This window comes from Anser cygnoides, chromosome 26 (genome assembly GCF_040182565.1).
Source record: "Anser cygnoides isolate HZ-2024a breed goose chromosome 26, Taihu_goose_T2T_genome, whole genome shotgun sequence".
NCBI classification, from domain to species: Eukaryota; Metazoa; Chordata; class Aves; order Anseriformes; family Anatidae; genus Anser; species Anser cygnoides.
In genome coordinates this window covers 2,147,415-2,167,631 of record NC_089898.1, presented here as the reverse complement: position 1 = coordinate 2,167,631, position 20,217 = coordinate 2,147,415, and the positions used below count along the sequence as shown (strand labels likewise).

The window sequence follows — 20,217 nt, the reverse complement described above, 5'->3', positions numbered from 1 at the left end:
GGCCGTTGCCCTTTTAAGACGCGCTGTTGCCCTTTTAAGCCTCGCCGTTGCCCTTTTAAGACGCGCCGTTGCCCTTTTAAGAGTAGCCCCCGCCCCTTTTTAAGAATGGCAGGGCGGGGCGGTGCTGGCCGTTGGGCTCGCGGCGCATGCGCAGAGCCGGCGGCCGCCCCATTCAAGCCGCCCGGGCCGGCGCGGCCCCCCCGGGCCCCCCCCCACCATGGTGTCGTGGGTGCTGAGCCGGGCAGTGCTGTGAGTGGGGGGGGGCGGCCCCGGGGGCTCTCCTGGGCCCCCCCCGGGCCCCCCCCGGTGCTGGGGGGGGTGGGCGAGGGGTGACCGTTTAACGGGGGTTGGGGGCGGGGGGGGCGTGGAGGGGGTTGGGGCGGGGGGGGGGATTTGGGGTGCTTCCCCCTCCCCCCAGGGTGTTGGGTCTGTTAAATGTTTGTGTTGGGGCTGGCAGGCGGCGGTGCTGGGGGGGGGCATCCGGGGGGGAGGTATTTTGGGGAGGGGAGGCTGGGGGGGGGGGGGGGGCACCTAAAAGGGGAGGGGAAGACCCTGGGGGGGGGGCACCTCGGGGAGGGGGAGACCCTGGGGGAGCACCTGAAAGGGGAGGGGGAGGGGGAGACCCTGGCGGGGGGACACACACCTAAAAGGGGAGGGGGGACACGTGGGGGGGGAGACACACACTTAAAAGGGGAAGGGGACACCTGGGGGGGCACCTAAAAGGGGTGGGGGAGATCCTGGGGGGGGAGCCTAAAAGGGGAGGGGAGTCCCCGGGGGGGAGGGACACACTTAAAAGGGAAGGGGGACACCTGGGGGGGGAGGAACCTAAAAGGGGAGGGGGGGATTTGGGGGGGCACCTAAAAGGGGAGGGGGACACCTGGGGGGGGACACCTAAAAGGGGAGGGGGACACCTAAAAGGGGAGGGGGACACCTGGGGGGCACCTCGGGGGGGTCACCTCAGGGAGGGGCATACCTGGGGGGGGGGGGGGCACCTTTTGGAGGGGGATACCTGGGGGGGCACCTCCCTGGCAGCCCTGCTCCGTGCCCCCGACCCCCCCGTGGGGTTCCCATCCCCATCACTCTGTGCCCCCCCCCCCAGCATTGGGCTTGGGGGGGGGGGGGGGGGGGGGGGGCGTTTTGTCGGCGTGGGGCAGCGCTACGGGGTGACGCCGCCTCTGCCCCCCAGGCTGGTTTTCGGGATGCTGTACCCCGCCTACGCCTCCTACAAGGCCGTGAAGAGCAAGAACATCCGCGAATATGTGAGTAGGGCCCCCCCGGCTGCCCCCCCCCGGCCCCAAACGTGGGGGGCTGACGGCCGGCCCGCGTCCCGCAGGTGCGCTGGATGATGTACTGGATCGTCTTCGCCCTCTTCATGGCCACCGAGACCGTCACCGACATCTTCCTCTCCTGGTGAGGCCACGGGCGGGGGTCTGGGGGTGTCCCCCCCCCTTTTTTTCTGTTTTTTTTCTCTTTTCTGGGGTCCCCCCCCCTTTTCTGTGTGCCCCCATTTTTGGGGTCTCCCGTGTTGCGGGGGCTCGCTGGGAGGGGGATTCAGGGTGACCCAGCTGGGGTCCCCAGTCCTGATGCGTGTCCCTGCGCGGGATCAGGACGTGTCCCGGGACCCCCTCCCCGATATTTTCGCCCCCCCCGCAGGCTTCCCTTTTACTACGAGGTGAAGATGGCCTTCGTCATCTGGCTGCTGTCCCCGTACACCCGCGGCTCCAGCCTCCTCTACCGCAAGTTCGTGCACCCCACGCTGTCCCGCAGGGAGCAGGTGGGTGCCGCCCGGCCCCGGGGGGTGGTGGTAGGGGGGTGCTCAGCCCCATCGGGACCCCCCCCACCCCGGGCCGCTGCACGCACCCAGCACCCCCCGTGGTTCTCCCCGCAGGAGATCGACACCTACATCATCCAGGCCAGGGAGCGGGGCTACGAGACCATGGTGCGGTTCGGCAAGCGGGGCCTCAACATCGCCGCCACCGCCGCGGTGCAGGCGGCCGCCAAGGTACGGGGCGAGGGCGCGGGGGCGACGCCGTGAGGCAATCGGTGGCTCGTAGGGCCGGGCTTGGCCCCGCCGATCCTGTTCTCCCGGCTGCCTCGCCTGCTTTCGGGTGGCAGCCCCGCAAGGGGGGCAGCGGGGTCCTCCCCCAAAATGTGGGGCTGGGGTCTCCCCCCAAAATGTGGGGCTGGGGTCCCCAAAATGTGGGGCTGGGGTCTCTGTGGGGCTGGCGTTCCCCGTGGGGCTGGGGTCTCCCATGGGGCTGGGGTCCCCCCAACGGGGCTGGGGTCTCCGTGGGGCTGGCATCCCCCCAATGGGGCTGGGTCCCCCAATGGGGCTGGGGTCTCCGTGGGGCTGGCGTATCCCCATGGGGCTGGCGTCCCCTCAGTGGGGCTGGGGTCTCCGTGGGGCTGGGGTCCCCCCAACGGGGCTGGGGTCTCCATGGGGCTGGCGTTCCCCATGGGGCTGGGGTCCCCCTAACGGGGCTGGGGTCTCCGTGGGGCTGGCGTTCCCCATGGGGCTGGGGTCCCCCCAACGGGGCTGGGGTCTCCGTGGGGCTGGCGTTCCCCATGGGGCTGGGGTCCCCCCAACGGGGCTGGGGTCTCCGTGGGGCTGGCGTTCCCCATGGGGCTGGGGTCCCCCCAACGGGGCTGGGGTCTCCGTGGGGCTGGCGTTCCCCATGGGGCTGGGGTCCCCCCAACGGGGCTGGGGTCTCCGTGGGGCTGGCGTTCCCCATGGGGCTGGGTCCCCCAATGGGGCTGGGGTCTCCGTGGGGCTGGGGTCCCCCCAACGGGGCTGGGGTCTCCGTGGGGCTGGGGTCCCCCCAACGGGGCTGGGGTCTCCGTGGGGCTGGGGTCCCCCCAACGGGGCTGGGGTCCCCCCAACGGGGCTGGGGTCTCCGTGGGGCTGGCGTTCCCCATGGGGCTGGGTCCCCCAATGGGGCTGGGGTCCCCCCAACGGGGCTGGGGTCCCCCCAACGGGGCTGGGGTCTCCGTGGGGCTGGGTCCCCCAACGGGGCTGGGGTCTCCGTGGGGCTGGCGTTCCCCATGTGGCTGGGGTCCCCCCAACGGGGCTGGGGTCCCCCCAACGGGGCTGGTGTCCCCCCAACGGGGCTGTGGCCCCCGGGGGCCAGCGGTGCCCCGGTGCTTTGGGTTTTGCCCTGTATGGCCGTGCCTCGTTCCCACCCTTTATCCCCCACCCCGCAGAGCCAGGGCGCGCTGGCCGGGCGGCTGCGCAGCTTCAGCATGCAGGACCTGCGCTCCCTCCCCGACGAAGCCCCCGTGCACTACCGGGACCCCCTGTACCTGGAGGAGCAGGAGAGCCGCAGGCAGCCCCCGGGAGCAGCGGGGTCCCTGTGCGCCGCGTGGCCGGGGGGCTCGGGGGGCTGTGCCAGAGCCGTCGGGTGGCCCCCGTCCCCAGCGGCGCCGCGCTGCGACAGCGAGACGGAGGAGGAGGAGGAGGAGGAAGAGCGCTGGTCGGACTCGCAGCTTTCCCCCAAGCCCGCCCCTCGCCCCCGGGACCCCAGACCCCTCTCCCGGAGCCAGAGCTTGCGCGCGGCGAAGAAGAAGCCCCAAGGCAAAGAGGTATTGTGGTGGTGGAGGGGGGGGGCACAGCACCGCCGGCACCGAGCTGTGCCCGGCAGGATCTGACCCCCTCCCTCCCCACCCCAGGGCTCTTCCCGGCTGGCGCGCGGCCGCGTTCGGAGGAAGCCGGCTCCGACGGAGCAGGACGGTTAATTTAACACTGCACCCCCCCCCCCTTCCCCGGGAAAAGCATCGCCAGGAGTCTTAACTTGTTGATTTGCTGCTGCAGCGCTGGGGGGGGAGCCGGGGGTTGTGCCGCCAGCCCCCCCACCCCACCCCGGGGTGAGGGCTCCCCGCTGCCTCGCGCCGCCCGTGCCTTAGGTTTTGGTGTCTGCGCCCTCCCGGCCGCACCGCGCACCCCGGGGGTGCCTCGTGGAGGGCTTGGGGGGGCTCCATCCTGCTCCCGGCCGTGCCCCCCCTCCACTTCCCTTGACCATCGCTGCTGCGGGGGGGCGCCGGCGCCTCTCCCGCGGGGGCCCGGCTCCCCCCTCCCCAAGCACTACAGGAGCCCCGTCCTCGGCACGGGGGCCCCGGGGGGGTCCTGCTCTCCCGCTGCCACGTTGCCTTCCTCCCGCGTCCCCTCTCCCCCGGGAGCCGGTGTGGGGACGTTCCTGGGCTCCATCAATCCCCCGTGAAGCCAAAGACACCGCCCGTGCCCCCCCCACACACCACAGGTCCCCCCCCCTTTTTTTTTCCCCCTCTCTACTTGAAACCGGAGCACCGGTGCCTGCCTGTGCCCTGCGCGGCACCACGCGGCTTTTAACGCCCTCCCCTCCTCGAGGTGTGTGTCGGGGGGGGGGGCGGCATTTTTGTACACCGACGAATAAATCTGATTCCAGACTTTGAGAAATGGGCGTCCCCCGTGCCTCGACCCCGTCCCCAGGAGCACGCGGCACCCCGGGGTGCCCCTGCAGTAGCCGTGACCCCCACGGCGTGGCAGCAGGCGACACCCGCGGCACGCGGCTGGGGCTGGAGGCGGACGTGGCCCCGCTCTGGCTCCCGGCCCCGCTTTGTCCTCGCAGCCCTGCCCGGGGCTCTCGGCCCCTTTTTGCTCCATCCCTTTGGGGGGGCGGGGGGGCTTCACCCCCCTGCGTGGGGTGGCACGAGGTGACAGCGCTGCTTGTGCCGCTCGTGCCACCTCCAGGAGCCCCTCCGGCGCCGCTCTCCAGCGTCAGTCCCCTCGCCCCCGAGGCTTCCTGCCCTCATCCCTGCGTCCAATTTTATTTTTGGACCCCGGCTCCTCCTTGCCTTCAGGGGGGGCTTCCCAAGGCAGGGGAGCGTTTGCGCCCCGGCGGGGGGCAGGCAGGGGCGCTGGAGCAGCTTAGGTGGAGGTGGCCGGATTAGCCGGGTAAAACTGTCTCAGAGACGATTACTTAAAGCAGCGGGGAAGGAAGGCTGGGTGGGGACAGGGCAAGGGCCAGGGGGCTGCCCGTAATCCCCCGAAAGCCGCTTAGGGAGCGCGGTTCCTCCGAGGATACGGCCCCGGGGAGGATGCCGGTGGTGGGGTGCGGGGGGGGGGGGGGTGTGCAGGACCCCAGGGTGGCTTTGGGGAGGGCGGGTGGGTGCTGCGAGCCCCCTGGGGGGGCACGGGGGGGGAGTGTCAGAGCCTGAGCATCGCGATCCCACGATGGGAGCCCGGCGGGGAGCTGCCCGCTTCGCGGGGTGGGGAAACCGAGGCACGGGGAGCGGAGCCTTCTCCCGGGATGCGGCGCCGAGGGGGGCACCCCGCTGCCCGCTCCTCGCTCTGGCGCCGTCCTAACGCTCCCCCCGGGGAGAGAAACCCGAGCGAGGAGCGCAAGCTGCCCCCCCCCCGCCCCCCTCCCCGGGGCCGAGGCAGCCCCCTGGGGTGGCAGCGCGGGTCCCAGCTGCGTCAGCTCGCGGGCCGGTGCCAGGCTGCAGTCAGCAGAGCCGTAATCTCCCCCGGCTGGCAGCGCCCCAGCGCAGCAATTACGTGGCTGACCTGAGCTCGCCCGCCCGCCGCCAAGCTCCTGGCCTCTGGGGGGGGGGAGCTGCCCCCTCTGCTACCCCCCCATGGGGTCCCCAAGCTCTTCGTGGGGTCCCCGAGCTCACCATGGGGCAGGATTTGTCCCCGCAGCGGCGCGCTCCTGGTGCCGGGGTTGCGAGAGGCCGCGTAAGCCGTGCGAGTTGCAGCCCCCCCCCAAATCGGCTTCCCCACGAGGCTGGCATTAATGGGGGCGAGGGGCAGGTCCTGCCCCGTGCCCCCCCCCCCCAAACCCCTGCCCCATTTGGGGTTTCCCCAAGACCTGGCGGGGGACACGGGGTGCCGCGGCGGTGTCACCTCGCCCCGCTGCATGCGTCCCCCGCCCCATGGAGGGGTGACACCAAACCCCGGGCAGCTGCCGTTCGTCCCCCCGGGCCCTTGGCACCGCCAAAGGTCGGTGCCCCGGGGGGGGCACCGGGGGCTGTTTCTCGCACGGCTTCCCCGCGGGGTGCTGGGGGTGCTGGCGCCCCGCAGCACCCACCCCGCAGCGCCCTCCGCCCCGTGCACCCCTCTGGAACGGGTACAGGCTGAACCCCGCAAGCTGCTGACGCCCAGCCCCCCCTCGACCCCCCCCATTTCCCCTTTCCTCCCTCGTCCCCCCAAAACGCAGCCAAACCCGCCGATCCCCGCCTTTACTTTTTTAGGGATGGGGGATGCCGATGCCACCCCCCAGCCGCCCTAAACCCCCCGAACTCCCTTTTTTGGGGCGTTCCTCTTGCCGCATCCCCCTTTCTACAACCTGTGCCGGGCATCCCCAGCCCCTGCGGCCCCCCCCCGGTGCCGTGCCCCCCCCCCGGCCCCCCCCGGGCCCTGAGTCAGCCGCTGCAGCCCGGAGCCATGTGAGGCCGCGCACACATGGCTCCCCGCGCGGCGCAGCGCTGTATTTTTAGCAGACGGTATCAAAAGCATAATTATGTCTGTTGTTTAAATGCAGCCTCTTTTTCTTTCTTTTTTTTTTCCCCCCCTTTTTTTTTTTTTTTTTGCCAGCCCCGGGAGCTTTTCAGCTGCCTTCCCCCCCACCCCCCCCACTTCTTCACCCAAACCCCAGCCGCGGCCGCGCACAGGGCACGGAGACGCGCAGGGGGCTCGGGGGGTGGGACGGGGGCTGAGAGCCCCCCGCATCGCCTGGGGGCAGGTAAGGCTCCTTCATCTCCCCCCCCATATTTTTCTTGCAGCCCCCCCCCCTTCCCCGTGACGTCCTCAGCCCCGCGGCGAGGAAGAGGAGGGTGGGTGGGAAGCGTGGGAGCACGGTGGGGAAGGGGCGCCCGAGGTGACGGGGCCGCGGGAGGACACGGCGGCTGCTGGAGGAATAAGGGCCCCCCCCAGTGCCCCCCCCCCAGCTGATTTCCTCCCGCCTGGCCCCTTGGGGACCCGGCTGTCCCCAGCCAGCCCCGGCCCTGCCCTGCCCTGGCACTCGGATCCCTTTCGGCTCCCCAGGCCAGGGCACGTGCGGTGGGGCCGGAGCCACGTCCCCAGTGCGAGCGGGGTCACCGAGGTGTCCCCCCCCACACACACGCCGTGCTTTTGGGGACGAACCCAAGGGGACCGTGCCCAGCGGAGCCCCCCCCACCCCACCCCACGTCGCTCCCCACTCGGGCGCATCGCCACCCAAGGGACACCGTGGCTGGGGGCTGGCCCCATTTGTGACTCTCTTCTCCCCACGCCAGGAGCCGTAACGCCCCGTCGCCCCCCCCCCCCCGCCACCCCCGGGCCACGTCTGCTCGTCCCCCGTCCCCTGCCAGCCATGGGGGGGGCCCGGCGGCGTGGTGGGGGCCGAAGAGGGGCTTGGGCTGCGGGCAGGAGACCCCGGCTGCTCCCAGGTAGGTGCCGTGGGGCCGGCGGGTGCCCGGCTCTGCCCCCCATGTCCCTGGGGGGACCTTTGGCCTGGGGGGGGGCTTTTAATTCCACCGAGGCGTTTGGAGCTAGCTGGGAATCCTGGGGGGAGCGCAAAAGGATGCGCTGTGCCCCTGTGCAGCTGGTTCCCCCCCCCCGGGATGGGAAGGAGGAGGCAGGGAAGGGGGTGTCCGCCCCGGGGCTGGCGGCGATGCCCCGAGTCCCCCTGCCCTGCCCGAGCGTCCCCGGGGCTGTGGGCACCGGACTCTGGGGGGGGGGGGGGGGACAGGCCGCGAGGTTTCCCCCTGCCCCCCCCCCCCTTTTTGTGTCAGGGACGAGCTTTTTGGCTGCTTCCACACCCTAAAGCAGCCTCGAGGGTGGGCAGCGAGCGAGAGGTGCCCGCAGAGAGGGGCCGACGCGCGCCTCTTGGAGAGGTGGCGGGGGGGCCCTTCGCCTTCGGGGCCGGATCCTCTCCCGGCACCGCAGAGGGGACCCCGCCGTGGCGTAACAGGGTCCGGCCGCCCCTACCCGGGGGGGGGAAGAAGCTTCTCCTCCAGTGGGTGCAGCGGGATGAGCGGTGCCTACTCACCTCCCCGGGGGGACGCAGCAGATTAGCGGCCGGCCGGGCTGCGGGAGCCGTACGGGGCCAGCTCCTGGGGGGGGGGCTTTTGTGCCCCCAACGGGCAGCCCGGGGCTGGAGGGGAACGGCGGCTGCCAGAGCAGTTGGGCTGTGGCCCTAATTCCCAGAAAGCTGCTCGTGTGGGAGTGAGTGTCCTCCCGTGCCCTCCGCTCCGCCGCAGCCTCCAGACTCCTGGAGGTTTTGACGTGGGTTTTTTTTTTTATAAGCACCGGGCGCAGATTAGCGAAAGCTCGCCACGCTCGCTCGCTCTCGGCCATCCGGGGTTGGGGGGGGGGGGTGGGGGGGAGGTTTGGGGGGGTTGGGGGGGGGGGAAGAAGAAGCGGGCAGCCTTCCTCTGCCTGCGCCCTCGTCTTCCTCACCTGCGCCGCGGCGGAGGCAGGTAGGTGCGTGCCGGGCTCCCTGCCGGGGCTGCGGGAGGAGGAGGAGGAGGAAGGGATGGAGGAGGAGGAAGAGGAGGAGGAGGAAGGGCAGGGGCTCCAAGGGTGCTGGAGGGGGGCCCTGGGCGAGCTTTTTTTTTTTTTTTTGGGGGGGGGGGGGGGGGGATGTCGAGGGTGTTTTGCATGAGAAAAAGGCTGAATTTCAGCTGGAGTTTGGTTTTGGGGCTGCTGGGGCTGGGGGCTGCGGAGCCCTTCCCCGGGGGGGCTGCGGGGCCCTGGGGTGCTCGGATGCAGCCGGGGCAGGGCAGGGGATGTGGGCACCCCCCCCCCCCGGGCTCCTCTGCTCATCCGTGCACAGAGGGGGGGCTGCGGCGTTCCCCTTGGCTCCCGGACCCCCGTCCCCCAGCACCCACCGTGCTGGGACCCCCCCCCTCTCCGGAACCCCCCAGCCCTCGTGGCCTGCCCCTGCCCGCGTCCCCCCCCCCGGTGCCAGGGGACGCTACGGGGACGGGGTCCCCCCCGTCCCGGCGTCCTCCCAGCATCGCCCCCTCCTCCCGCGCGGCGCGGGGCAGGGATGCCAAGGTTTCTAATTCGGGCGCTTCCGGCCTCCTGCTGCGAGCTTCGGGCCGGCGCTCGGCTCGGGGGTGTTCACGGGCCCTCTGCTCGCCCTCCGATTTAAGGCAAAAAACCTTTTTTTTTTTTTGCGCCTGGGGCCGGCTGAGGCTCAGCTCCCCCCTCGGGGGGTTTCTCTCCGAGCAAAGCCTGAGCTGGCAGAGCTCGAGCTTGGCCTGGCAGGGTCCCAGCGGTGGGCTCGGACCCCCACAAAAGCACCCCGGGGACCCTCTGCGGGTCGTGCCGGGGCAGGCAGGGATTGGAGGGACCCCCCCCAAGGACTGGGAACAGCCCCACGGCCGGGGTGCTGGGGTGCAGGGACGGAGCAGCACCCGGGGGAGATGCTGGGATGCGTCCCAGAGCGGGGTGGAAATGTCCTCCGGCCCCCCAGCATCTCCCTGCTCGTTGTGCCAGGTTTCCCCGGCGCTGGGGGCTCTCCGTCCCGGCTTGGTGCACCCATCCTGCTCCGTGCCCGACCCCTTTTCCATCGGCCCCTTGGCACCGTCGCAATGCCCCCGATCCCCGCGGGCATCCCGTGCCCCATCCGTCCTGCCCAGGGCGATGCAGACCCCTTTTGGGGTCCGTCCCCAGTGCCATCTTGGCCCCGCAGCACCTCTGCCCACCCCCCCCCGTGGGCTCTCTCCCCCCGTGGGACCGCGGGCAGCCCCGGCCCTGCTGCTGCCTGCCCCGGGGAGGGAAGGGAGGGCAGAGAGAGCTTCTCTTTCAGCACCTTCTCATCCCGGCGAGGCGCGGGCTCGCCCACACCCCGAGCCTCGGCTCATCCCCTCCCTGTTCCTGGCACCCAGCGGGAGCTGCGAGCCCGGCCGGGCTCCCACGGGGACAAAACGGGATCCTCTGTGGTTACCCCATACCGGGGGGGGACAGGGGCTGGCAGGCGACCGCCAGCGTCACGAAGGGCCCCCCGCTGTCCCCCCCGTTCCCCCGGCGTTCCCCCGCAGCCCCGCGGCAGGGGTTAACGCGCGGCTCCTGGCTCGCAGCGGGGCCGGGGCGCGCACAGCAGCTGCTGAGCCGGAACGAAGCCGCGCTCCGATGGCGATCACGCTGCTGCTCGGCTCACGCGGCCGTGGCCTGCCTTCACCCCGCGCCCCCGGCCCCGGCAGCCCCCCGGGCACGCCGTGTGCGCCAAGCCGAGCCGTGCCGAGCCGTGCCGAGCCGGGGGAGGCTGTGCGGAGTGGCTGCAGTTTATGTAACGCGTGCGAGCTGTGCGCAGGGTGTCCCTGGGACAAGGCACGTTACATAAACCCCGCCGGCGCTGCCAGCCCCGTGGGTTCCCTCATCCGGAGCCCAGAAATGGGGTCCTCGCCTTGGGGACCTGCCTAGCGTGCTCCCCCGTGGCCGGCACATCCCCGGGGCATGGCCAGGGCGCACGGACACCCGGCGGGTACGGGGTGGGGGGACCTGGCTCCTGGCACCCCTCCAGCCTCGGCGTTGGGTGCCCGTGGCTCTGCTTGGGCACCCTCGGGTCCCTCCTGAGCCTCGCGGGGTGGAGGGGAGGCAGAGGAGCGCTGCTGCCTTCATCCATCCTGGGTGGAGGCAGGGTGGTGGCAGGGTGACAAGGCCGCGCGGCAGGACGGGGCGAGCCTGTGGTGTCGCAAGGCGGAGCGGTGACGGGGTCGGGGCCGTTTCCTCACCCAGCACCGGGTGCTTCGGGGTCGCCAGCCCCCGTGGGGCAGCGGCGTGATCCTCACCGGGACACGGCCCCCCCCAAAAAGCACCGGGGCTGGGGCTCTTGGCCCATCTTCCCCGCGCCGTTTCTCCCATCCCGGTTTCGCCCGGAGCGCGCGGCCGGCGTCTTTCATCGGCGGCGGGGCGGCTCGTCCCGGAACAAAGGGCGCTTTCTTCACGCGGGGCACAGCACACCTGCCCGCCTTGGCACGGCCGCCGGGTGCGCACCGCGCCGCCGCCGCCGCTGCCTGCGCCGGTGCCCGCGGGGCTGGGCGGCACGCCGGCGTTCCCGGGCGTCAGCAGCCCCAGCGCCTCGCCTCGCCCTCCCCAGTCGCTGCGGGAGCCCGCGGAGGCCGCACGCTCGCCGAGCGCCGCCGTCGCCTCGCCGTGCCGCCGCTCGCCCCAAAAATGCCCGAGGCTGCTTAGAGCCGGGGCTCCATCCCGCTTGCCGTCGCCGCTTCGTGGGTGCCCCCTCGCCGCCTGTCCCCCGCCGGCAGCTCCCGCTCCAAGGCCGCTAGGAAGGAGGAGCACGGAGACCCCCAGGCCAATGGATCGAAAACTCCAGCTCCAGCCTTCGGAGAAGAACGTCCCCAGGGCAGCCCGGGCGGCTTTCTGCCTCCTTCAGATCCCGGAGCCAGACCCCTTCAGTCTGTGGGTTTAGGAGTCCCCGGCGTCGCCTCGCCGGGACCCGGTGCCAGTGCCGTGCCACTGCTGCTCGCCGCCGAGCTGTCCCCCCCCTGGTGCCGGGGGGGGTGACGTGTCCCCAATGGACCGACCCTGTGCCGTGCCAGGTAGCTAAGCCGGGTGCCGCAGGGATGCTGCCCGCAGCTCCTCGCGCTCTGGCCACCTTCGTCCTGCGGGGTGAAGGGACAGGGGACGAAGGGAGCCCCGAGGAGCTCGGGGACGCCGCGCGGTGCTGGCATTGGGGTGCCGGGAGGGAGCAGTGCTGGGCTCACGGTGTGGGGCTAAGCGAGGGGGGAGATGGCTCCGGGTGCCCGGTGCCCCGTTCCGGCTCCGTGCCCCCAGCAGGGGCTTGGGCAGCAGCACGGGACGGGGACTTTGCTCTGCTCTGTGCATGGGACGTGACGGGAACGCCGGGGACACACGGTGCTCACGTCCTGCCCCCGGCACGGCCCCGGCTGCCTGTCGAGGTGGCTCTGTCCCACCCAGGAGCCGGCTGAGCTTTTGTAGGGCTGGCTTGGACCCGAGGCGCCCCGTCCCCGTCCCCTCGGCTGCTGGCAGGGGGGTTGCGGAGGGCAGGGGATGGCGTTCGCCCCGTCGGGAAGGGACGGCGCCGCGGCGAGAAACGGCTCCGGAGCGTGCGTGTGTGGCCCGGCTCCCAGGGAAGTGTTAATCCAGCAAATCCCCGCCGGCATTTCTCCCAGGAGGGGCCGCTGGGAGCTCCCCGCTCGCTGCAAGCCCTCCTGGGAAGCTGCGCCCGGCCCTGGCCGGAGGCGAATACCTGCGCGGGGCAAGGCCTCCCCACGCCGGGTGCCAGCGGGCGGGCGCGCGGCCAGGCTGGGTGCGGAGGGCCGGGGGGGGGGGGGGCGCGGGGTGCGTCCCGGAGGGGTGCAGGGGAGGGGGGACACCCCCTTCTCCAGCTGCTTGCCCCCCCCCTTGGATTGCTCTCCCTGGAGGATGGCACCCATGGGACCCCCCCAGGATGTGAGGATGGAGTTTGGGGGGGGGGGGTGCAGAAACCGTGCCTCAGTTTCCCCCGCTGCGTGCGCCTGGCCCGGCAGCTCGTGGGCATGGAGGGGTGGGGGATGCCCTCACAGCCACCCCCCCACCCCCCTCTGAGGCCCCTTTTCTCCCCCCCGCAGGATCCGGCCGGCCGGGCACGGTGCTGAGCACCACATGAGCGCATGGCCAGCGAGGCGAGGATGGGGGAGGCCGCGCCGCGCTGGAGGAGAGCCCCGGAGGCAGCGCAGGACCCCCGGGGGCTGGAGAGCAGCGCGGTGCCGGGGGTCCTGCCCCGGAGCGCGGCCACCGACCCGGCCCTGGGGGGCTACCAGGAGCCCCCCAAGCTGAGCTACAGCCCTGGGCTGGCCGCGGACAAGGGCTGCCCCTGGAGGGGCTCCGAGGGCTGCGTGGAGCCGGCCGGCCTCCCGCTGGGCTGCCCCTACCCGCCGGCCCCGCAGCGCCTGCGGGACGCCCTGTGCCTCCCCAAGGACTCCGCCGAGCTGCCGCTGCTGCTGGCGCCCAGGAACGGGCAGCCCAAGGAGCCCCCGCGGTGGGCTGAAGCCGTTTTGGCCCCCCTGGCTCTCTACAGCCATGCGTACCACCGCTACCCCCTGCCCTTCCCGGCCGCGGACACCCAGCGCCCCGGCAAGCCCCGCGGGGACGGGGACCCCCCGGCTTTCCGCAGCTGCCCCTTCCTGGTGGAGGCCAAGCACAGCCCCTTCCTCCTGTCCTCGCTGCTCCCCCCCGGCCCCCCGCCAGAGCCCGGATTTGGTGGCGGGGGGCCGGAGGGTCCCGTGGGCGACGGGCGCTTCGCCGGCACCGACTGGCGCCTGGGTCCCTTCGTGCCGGCCTGGGGGGCGCAGCCCCTCTACCTGGGGGTCCCGCTGAGGTGCAAGGCGGCTCCGGGCGCCTTCGGTGAGAGCTGCAGCTCGGGGAGCAAGGTGAGCGAGCGCCCGCGTGGCTCTGGGCTCTGCTCCCCGTCCCGTGGCCTCGCGGGTCCCTTGGGAGGCCGGGTTCAGCCGAGGCCGGGAGCGGCGCGTTGCGGCAGGCGGCGCTGGCACCGTCACCCTGGGTGGGGGGCACCCAGCGCCCGCAGCCCCCGCGTGGGAAACGACCCCCGTGCTCGCTGCCACGACTCATCCGAAGGGCAGGGAGGAGCCCCAGCCCCCCGAAAATGGGGCGATGCCCCCCCGTAATGGGGGGCGAGGGGCGGGGGGGGTGCTGCTCTCCTCGCCGGGGGTGGCCCGCGGCGTGCCGCAGGCAGCGGGGCTGAGTCACGGCGGCACGGAGGCGGCGGGAGGCAGAGCAGCCGGCCCCTGGGTGCGCCCGTCGTGGCGCCCCGGTCCTTTCCCACGCGGGTGCGGGGTGGGGGGTGGGGGGGGGACACACACGGACACCCCAGGGACGGGGTCAGCGCCGGCTGGGGAAAGCACGAGGGGTCTGCTCGGCTAAGGAGGGGCCCTGGGGAAACTGAGGCAGGGCCGTGGGGCGCCCCCCAGCTCCCCGTGATGCGGGTCAGGGCGCAGCGGCAGGGATGGGGACCCCCACTTGGGGGGTCTCCAGCCTTAACAGCCCCCCCTCTGCTCCCCCCCCAGGAGTTTTACCCGAAGAAGGAGCCCGGCTTCCACCTCCAGGCCGAGGACCAGGAGCAGCTGCCGGGCGGGGGGCAGCCAGGGCACGGCGGAGACGGGGAGGGGGACACGGGGGTCCCGCAGCCACCGGGTGCCCCGTGGAGGGATGGCAGAGCGGGGGACCTCCCGGCAGCACCCCCTCCTCATCCTCACACCCCCCCGCTCAGCACCGCACCCCCCCTGCTCCTCCCACAGCCCAGCGTGGCCGCAGGGGGGGTCTGGGTGGGCGCACGGCCCCACGCCCCCCATCTCCCCCAGTGCAAACCCAAAGACAAGCGCCCGGCGTACCAAAGCCTCGAACCCAGCTCGCCGCCGGCACCGGGGGGCACGGACCCCCGGGTGGACAGGCACTACCCCACGGCCCCCCCGTGCCCACCGGGGGGGGGCTGCGGGGCGCTGGGCCCCTTCGACGCGTCGGGGCCGGATGGTGACGGCCCCCTGGGGGGCGACGGGGGCCGGTTTCCCTGCCCGCCCAGCATCCACACCAAGCTGAAGAAGACGTGGCTGACGCGGCACTCGGAGCAGTCGGTGCCAAGGTGCAAAGGGGGCCGGAGGGACGGCCCCGAGGGAGCCGGCGAGGGCAAGCGCTCGGCCAAACGCCCCCACGGCGCCGCCGACGGGCACCGCGGTGCCGCCGAAGGGGCTGGAGCAGCCAAACGGGGAGCCAAGGCCACCGAGCGCCCGGGTGGCACCGAGCACCAGGGTGGCACCGAGCACCTGGGTGGCACCAGGAGCGGAGGGGTCCCGGCGGAGAGGACAGAGCTGGGAGAGGGAGGTAAGGCGGCTGCAGGGGGGCTGTCCCCGTCCGTGGTGTCCCCAACGAGCTGCCAACGCGTGGGGGCTCCCCAACCAGCTCAGCTTTGCTCCCTGCCCATCCCCAGCCCTATTTTCCAGCCCTACTTTCTGGCCCGGTTTCCAGCGTGCCCGTCCCCTCCCCGTGCGCGGTGCCAGCCCCAAATTCCCCCCTCATTACCCCCCCTCCAGGCCCCCCAGTCTGTGCCGGCCAGGCTGGCCCGGAGCCGTGGTGCCTGCAGAGCGTGCCCTGCACCGCCCTGCCCAAGAGCATCCCGCGGTGCTGCGCCTGCGCTGCCCGGGCTGCGGGGAGCCCTGGGGATGAAGACGAGGATGAGGAGCTCGCGGAGAGCACCTGCAGGCTGCTGCGCTTCCGCAGGTGAGCCGGGGGGAGGCCTTTTTGGGGGTTCCCCACGGAGCGTCCGCCCCGGTAACCCCGCTTTGGCCCCCTCAGGCTCGCCTTCGGGGACGGCGGGGAGCTGAGCGTCGACGGCTTCTGCACGGTGGACGAGGCGGAGGGGGAGGCGGCGGGGCTGGAGGCGGCGGAGGGCCGGGGCAGGAGCAGCGGCAGCAGCCTCTGCCTGGCCAAGTACCTGCTCTCGGTGCTGGGGGGCCCCTTCTGCGCCGCCGTCCGCAGGGACAGGGGCGCGTGGCTGGGAGCCCACGGCCAGCCCGGGGGTAAGCGGGCACCCCGGGGGGGGGCTGAGGGTGGTCCCCAAGGGCTCGGAGTGGGGGGGAGGCTGAGGGTGGCGTCGTTGCAGGGCTGACGGCTTGGAGGCGCGGGGAGGGAGCCCCCCGGCTCTGCGACGCCTGCCAGCGCCGCTGCTTCAACTCGCACTGGAGCTGCGCCGCGTGCGGCTTCCAGCTGTGCCCCGAGTGCCACCGCGGCCGGCAGCAGGAGGACGGGCACGGTACGGGGACCCCGGGGAGGGCAAACGGGACCGGCTGTGGGTGCTGGCCCCCCCCCCCCCCCCCGCAGACCCCGCAGGAGGCTTGGGGGTGTCACTTCGGGGGGCAACGCAGGGACGGCCGCGCGCTCTCTCACAGGGGACCCGGCACGGCCGCAGCGCTGCGCCCCGGGGCACGACCACGACCCGGCGGCCCTCGTCCCCACGCAGTTCGTCCCCACTCGTGGTGAGCGGCCTTGGAACCCCCCCCCGGGACCCCCCCCCCAAACCCTTCCCTGGTCACCTGCCTGGTGCTGACCCCCCCCATTTGCCCCCCCCCCCCAGTCCTGGCCCGGCTCTGGCAGCTGCTGCACGAGGCGCGCGCCAAGTTCGACGTCAAGTGGCACTGTCCCTGCGGGGTGGGGGACACCGAGCAGGGGCCGGCGGAGCCCCCCGGGGGCAGGCAGGTAGGGGGGGGGACGACGGGGGACATGGAGGGCTCGGGGGGTGGGGGGGGGAGCACCCCGACCCCCTGCCACCCGCTGTGGGGGGGGGGGAACTGCGCATGGTCCCAGCCCCAAGGAGCAGCGGGGGCCGTGGGGATGTGCCCCCCCCTGGACGGTTTGGTGGCACTGGGGGTGTTTTAGGAGAAGATGGGGAGCGTGGCCCCCCCCCTCGTGCCCAGCACCAACGGCGAAACCACGGCCAGAGCCATCAAGGAAGGTACGGGCGGCACCGGGGGGCGGGGGTGCTGCGCCCTGGGGTGGGGGGCGCGAGGAAGAGGAGGCAGCCCCGTCCTTCTGCCCCCCGTTTCTTGGAGCAGAGAGCCCCGAGGGGGGGCCGCCGGGGCCTCCGCCGCCGCCGCCCCCCCGGGGGGCCGTGCAGACAGCCACCCTCTGCGACCTCCTCGCCTCCACCGCCGTCAAGCTGTGCCTGGGGCACAACGGGGTGCGCATGGCCTTCGCCCCCGTCGCGCCCCCTTTGCCCAGCGTGAGTACCGGCACGGGGTGCTGGGGGGGGGGCTAAAACGGGGTGGGCAGGGCGGGGTGACACCCTGTGCCCCCCCCCCGGCACCTCCCCAAATTCCCCAGGACAATCGCCTGACCAGCATCCTGGACAGCATCATCGCCCGCGTGGTGGAGAGGAAGATCCAGGAGAGGCACGCGGGCTGCGAGCTCAGCTGCCCCGGCCCCCCCGGCCCCCCCGGGACCCCCGGGACCCCCGTTTCCCACTGCATTCTGGCCCCGGGGGGGCTGCTGTGGCTGCAGGACCCCGGCCACGCCACCAACTACCGGCTCTTCCAGGAGCACTGGCGGCAAGGCCAGGTGAGCCCCTTGAGCGGGGGGAGACGCACAGACACCCCCCCCCCCCAGCTTCTCCCCCCTATACTGATCCCTGGCTGTGTCCCCCCCCTCCACCCCGCAGCCCGTCCTGGTTTCAGGGCTGGAGAAGAGGCTGGACGGGAGGCTGTGGGGGCCCGAATCCTTCCGCCCCCCCGGGGGGGAGCAGGAGGTGGAGGCGGTGAACCTGCGGGCGCAGCAGCGGCGCGTCAGGATGGGCAGCGGGCGCTTCTGGGACGGCTTCGCCGCCAGCGCGAGTAAGCAGCCGGGAGCCGCCGGAGGGTTAGCATCGAGGGGACGGGGACGGAGGGGACTGGGGGGGGGCCCGGACCCCCCCCCCGGTGCAAGCTGAGGGGGAGGAAACCAACCCCGTGCATCCGTGCCCGGGACGCGCCGCGGGTGGCACGCAGGGGGTGGTCCCGGTGCGTGACGCCGTGACCCCCCCAATCCTGCAGCCTGCCCGGTGCCGGAGCAGGGCGCTGGGGACGTCTTGAAGCTGGAGAGTGGCTTTGGGGACATGCAGCTGTGCCGGTAAGCGGCGGCAGTGCCATCACCGGAGGGGGGGGGGCTGCACCAGCACGTCCTTGGCCCCACCGGCGCACCCTCGCCAGCACCCCGGTGCGGGATGCAGGGATCTGGGGACACGGTGGTGGCCCCGCACGAGGTCCCCAGGCGCGCAGCGTCCCCTCTGTGCCACAGGGCCACCAACCTGAGCTCCAGCCTGCCTCTGCCCGAGTACTGCGGCCCCCACGGGCGCCTCAACCTGGCCTCCTACCTGCGGGGCGAGCGGGGTCGCCGCTGGCTGCGCCCCCGCGTGTGCGCGGCGTACGGTGAGCAGGGGAGCTGGGGGGCTTGGGGGGGGGGGACAGGCTGAGCCTCCCCCCCCCCGGCCACGCCGTGCCACCCCCCTGCTCCCCAAATTGCAGGTGTGCATCCCCAGGATGGCAGCGTCGGCACCAAGAACCTGACGGTGGAGGCAGCCGACACCATCAGCGTCCTGGTGCACGCCGCCGCGCGGCACGGTAGGGGTACGGTGTGTGTGGGGGGGTCCCGCCATGGCCCCCCACGGCTCCCCCCCGACCTTCTCCTGCACCCACAGAGCCGCTGCTGCACGCCGAGGAGGACGGCATGGACGAGCTGCTGCAGGAGAGGCTGCGGGGTGCCGGCAGCCGGCCTGGTGCCCTGTGGCACATCTTCCGCGCCGAGGACGCCGGCCGCATCCAGGATTTCCTGCGCAAGGTGGACCAAAGGCGAGGGGGGGTGGCTGAGGACCCCCCCGGGCTCTACCTGGACCCGGAGCTGCGGCGGCGGCTGCGGGAGGAGTGCGGGGTGAGCGCCTGGACCCTGCTGCAGTGCCTGGGGGACGCAGTGCTGGTCCCCGCCGGGGCTCCGCACCAGGTAAGGCGCTGCCCCAGCTCCCCCCTCCTGGGGAAACCGAGGCACCCAGCGGGGCCTGGCCGGTCCCCGCCGCCGCCGCCGCCACCGCGGTGTGCCCGCAGGTGCAGAACCTCACCAGCACCATCGCCGTGGAGCAGCGGTTCCTGTCCCCGGAGAGCGCCGCCCGCCTCGGGGACCACGGCACCGGTCCCCCGGGGGCCGCACGCTGGCTCCGGGCTCAGGTGGGTGACGGTCGGGGACCCGTGGCCGGGGGTCCCCGGGAGTGGGTGCGTGGCGCTGAGCCCCCCGTGTGTTCCTTGCAGCTGGATGGCATGATCCTGGCCGCCGTGCGGGAGGCCGTGGGCGTCCTGCAGGGCTGCAGGTGAGGCGGCGGCACGCCGCCAGGACGCCGGGACGAAGGCAGCGCCGTGCCCGTCCTCACCCGCGCCACCCGGCGCTGCTTGCTTGGTGCTTTGCTCTGCCAGGAATAAAGAAAGGGTCGGCTGCGCCGCCAGCTCCTGCCTCCGCGTCTCCCTTGGGTCCCCGGGGCAGGGGGGACGGGGCTGGGGGGGGCCCTGGGGTGCTGGGGACAGCAGGGGGGGGAGCCAGCAAGTGGTGCTGAGCACCCTCCAGGGAGAGAAGCCAGCCCAGAGGGCGTCGGGAGGGCAGAGAGCAGCCCTGTCCCTGCCCGCACCGGTGTCTGCAACTCCTCCAGCTGCCTGCCTCCGGGATTTTTCTCCCTTTTTGGCGCTGCTGCAGCTCCCGGGCAGCGCAGAGCTGCGTGCTCGGAGCGCCTGGGTGCGGGGGAACGGCCCTGCTCTGCACCAGGACGCCCAGAAGCATCGCCTAGCAAACATTAACGGGGAAAAGGGGGGGGGCAGAGTGTGCACAGCACCCCACGGATTGTGCACTGCGTGCCACCCGCGCCGTGCACCGTGTGCTGCATGCTCCTGCATGCACCGTGCAGTGTACACAACCATGCAGCGTGCACCGTGCAGTGTAGGCCACCGTGCACCGTGCACTGCATCAGAGCGAGCAGGGCCGTGCAGTGCACATAATGCACCGTGCAATTAAAAGCGTGCAGTGAGCACCATGCAATAGACGCTGTGCATTTACAGCTGTGCAATGGGCACTGTGCGACTGGAACCAGGCAACAGGCACCGTGCAAGGGGCACCGTGCAAGGGGCGCCAGGTGATTGAAACCGTGCAACGGTCACCATGCAATTAGCACCGTGCAACGAGCACCATGCAACGGTCACCGTGCAATTAGCACCGTGCAATTAGCACCATGCAATGAGCGCTGTGCAATGGTCACTGCAACGGTCACCATGCAATGGTCACCGTGCAATGAGCACCGTGCAATGGTCACCGTGCAATTAGCACTGTGCAATTAGCAACGTGCAATGAGCACCGTGCAATGGTCACCATGCAAGGGGCTCTGCAATGGGCACCGTGCAATTAGCACTGTGCAATTAGCACCGTGCAATGAGCACCGTGCAATGGTCACCATGCAAGGGTCACTGCAATGGGCACCGTGCAATTAGCACCGTGCGATTAACACCACGTGATTAGCCCCGTGCAATTAGCCCCGTCCAATTAGCCCCGTGCAACGCGCACCCCCTGCGCCCCGCTCCCCTCCCCCTTTAAGGCCAAGCCCCGCCCCTCAGCCTTACGGAGAGTGACGACGGGGTCAGCCAATGCGAGGCGACCCCGCCGGGCACCTCGGCCAATAGGCGGCGAGCGGGGGGGGGCGGGGGCGGCGCGAAGGAGCGCCGGGA

At 72.4% G+C, this 20,217-nt stretch overlaps 2 protein-coding genes across 8 annotated transcripts; both read left to right on the top strand.

Annotated features, from left to right (window-relative positions):
• Positions 1-93: 93 nt before the first annotated feature.
• On the top strand, positions 94-4,429 carry REEP4 (receptor accessory protein 4). The gene is made up of 7 exons (XM_066983448.1): positions 94-249; positions 1,187-1,259; positions 1,334-1,410; positions 1,654-1,774; positions 1,889-2,002; positions 3,202-3,579; positions 3,667-4,429. Exons 1-7 carry the CDS (start codon positions 218-220, stop codon positions 3,730-3,732), a joined length of 861 nt encoding a protein of 286 aa, XP_066839549.1. The 5' UTR covers positions 94-217; the 3' UTR covers positions 3,733-4,429.
• A 2,534-nt stretch (positions 4,430-6,963) lies between these two features.
• On the top strand, positions 6,964-18,953 carry HR (HR lysine demethylase and nuclear receptor corepressor). 7 transcript variants are annotated; one of them, XM_066983441.1, is made up of 18 exons: positions 6,964-7,401; positions 12,553-13,353; positions 14,008-14,818; positions 15,028-15,214; positions 15,290-15,513; positions 15,597-15,746; positions 15,859-15,969; positions 16,068-16,189; positions 16,370-16,445; positions 16,546-16,712; positions 16,814-17,047; positions 17,148-17,319; positions 17,518-17,593; positions 17,762-17,892; positions 17,989-18,090; positions 18,162-18,460; positions 18,562-18,681; positions 18,763-18,953. In XM_066983441.1, exons 2-18 carry the CDS (start codon positions 12,595-12,597, stop codon positions 18,823-18,825), a joined length of 3,804 nt encoding a protein of 1,267 aa, XP_066839542.1. In that variant the 5' UTR covers positions 6,964-7,401; positions 12,553-12,594; the 3' UTR covers positions 18,826-18,953. The 7 variants fall into 7 exon arrangements, with proteins under 7 accessions (XP_066839542.1, XP_066839543.1, XP_066839547.1 ...); XM_066983442.1 differs by lacking the exon at positions 6,964-7,401 and adding an exon at positions 8,342-8,433; XM_066983440.1 differs by lacking the exon at positions 6,964-7,401 and adding an exon at positions 10,924-11,520.
• The last annotated feature ends 1,264 nt before the right edge of the window (positions 18,954-20,217 follow it).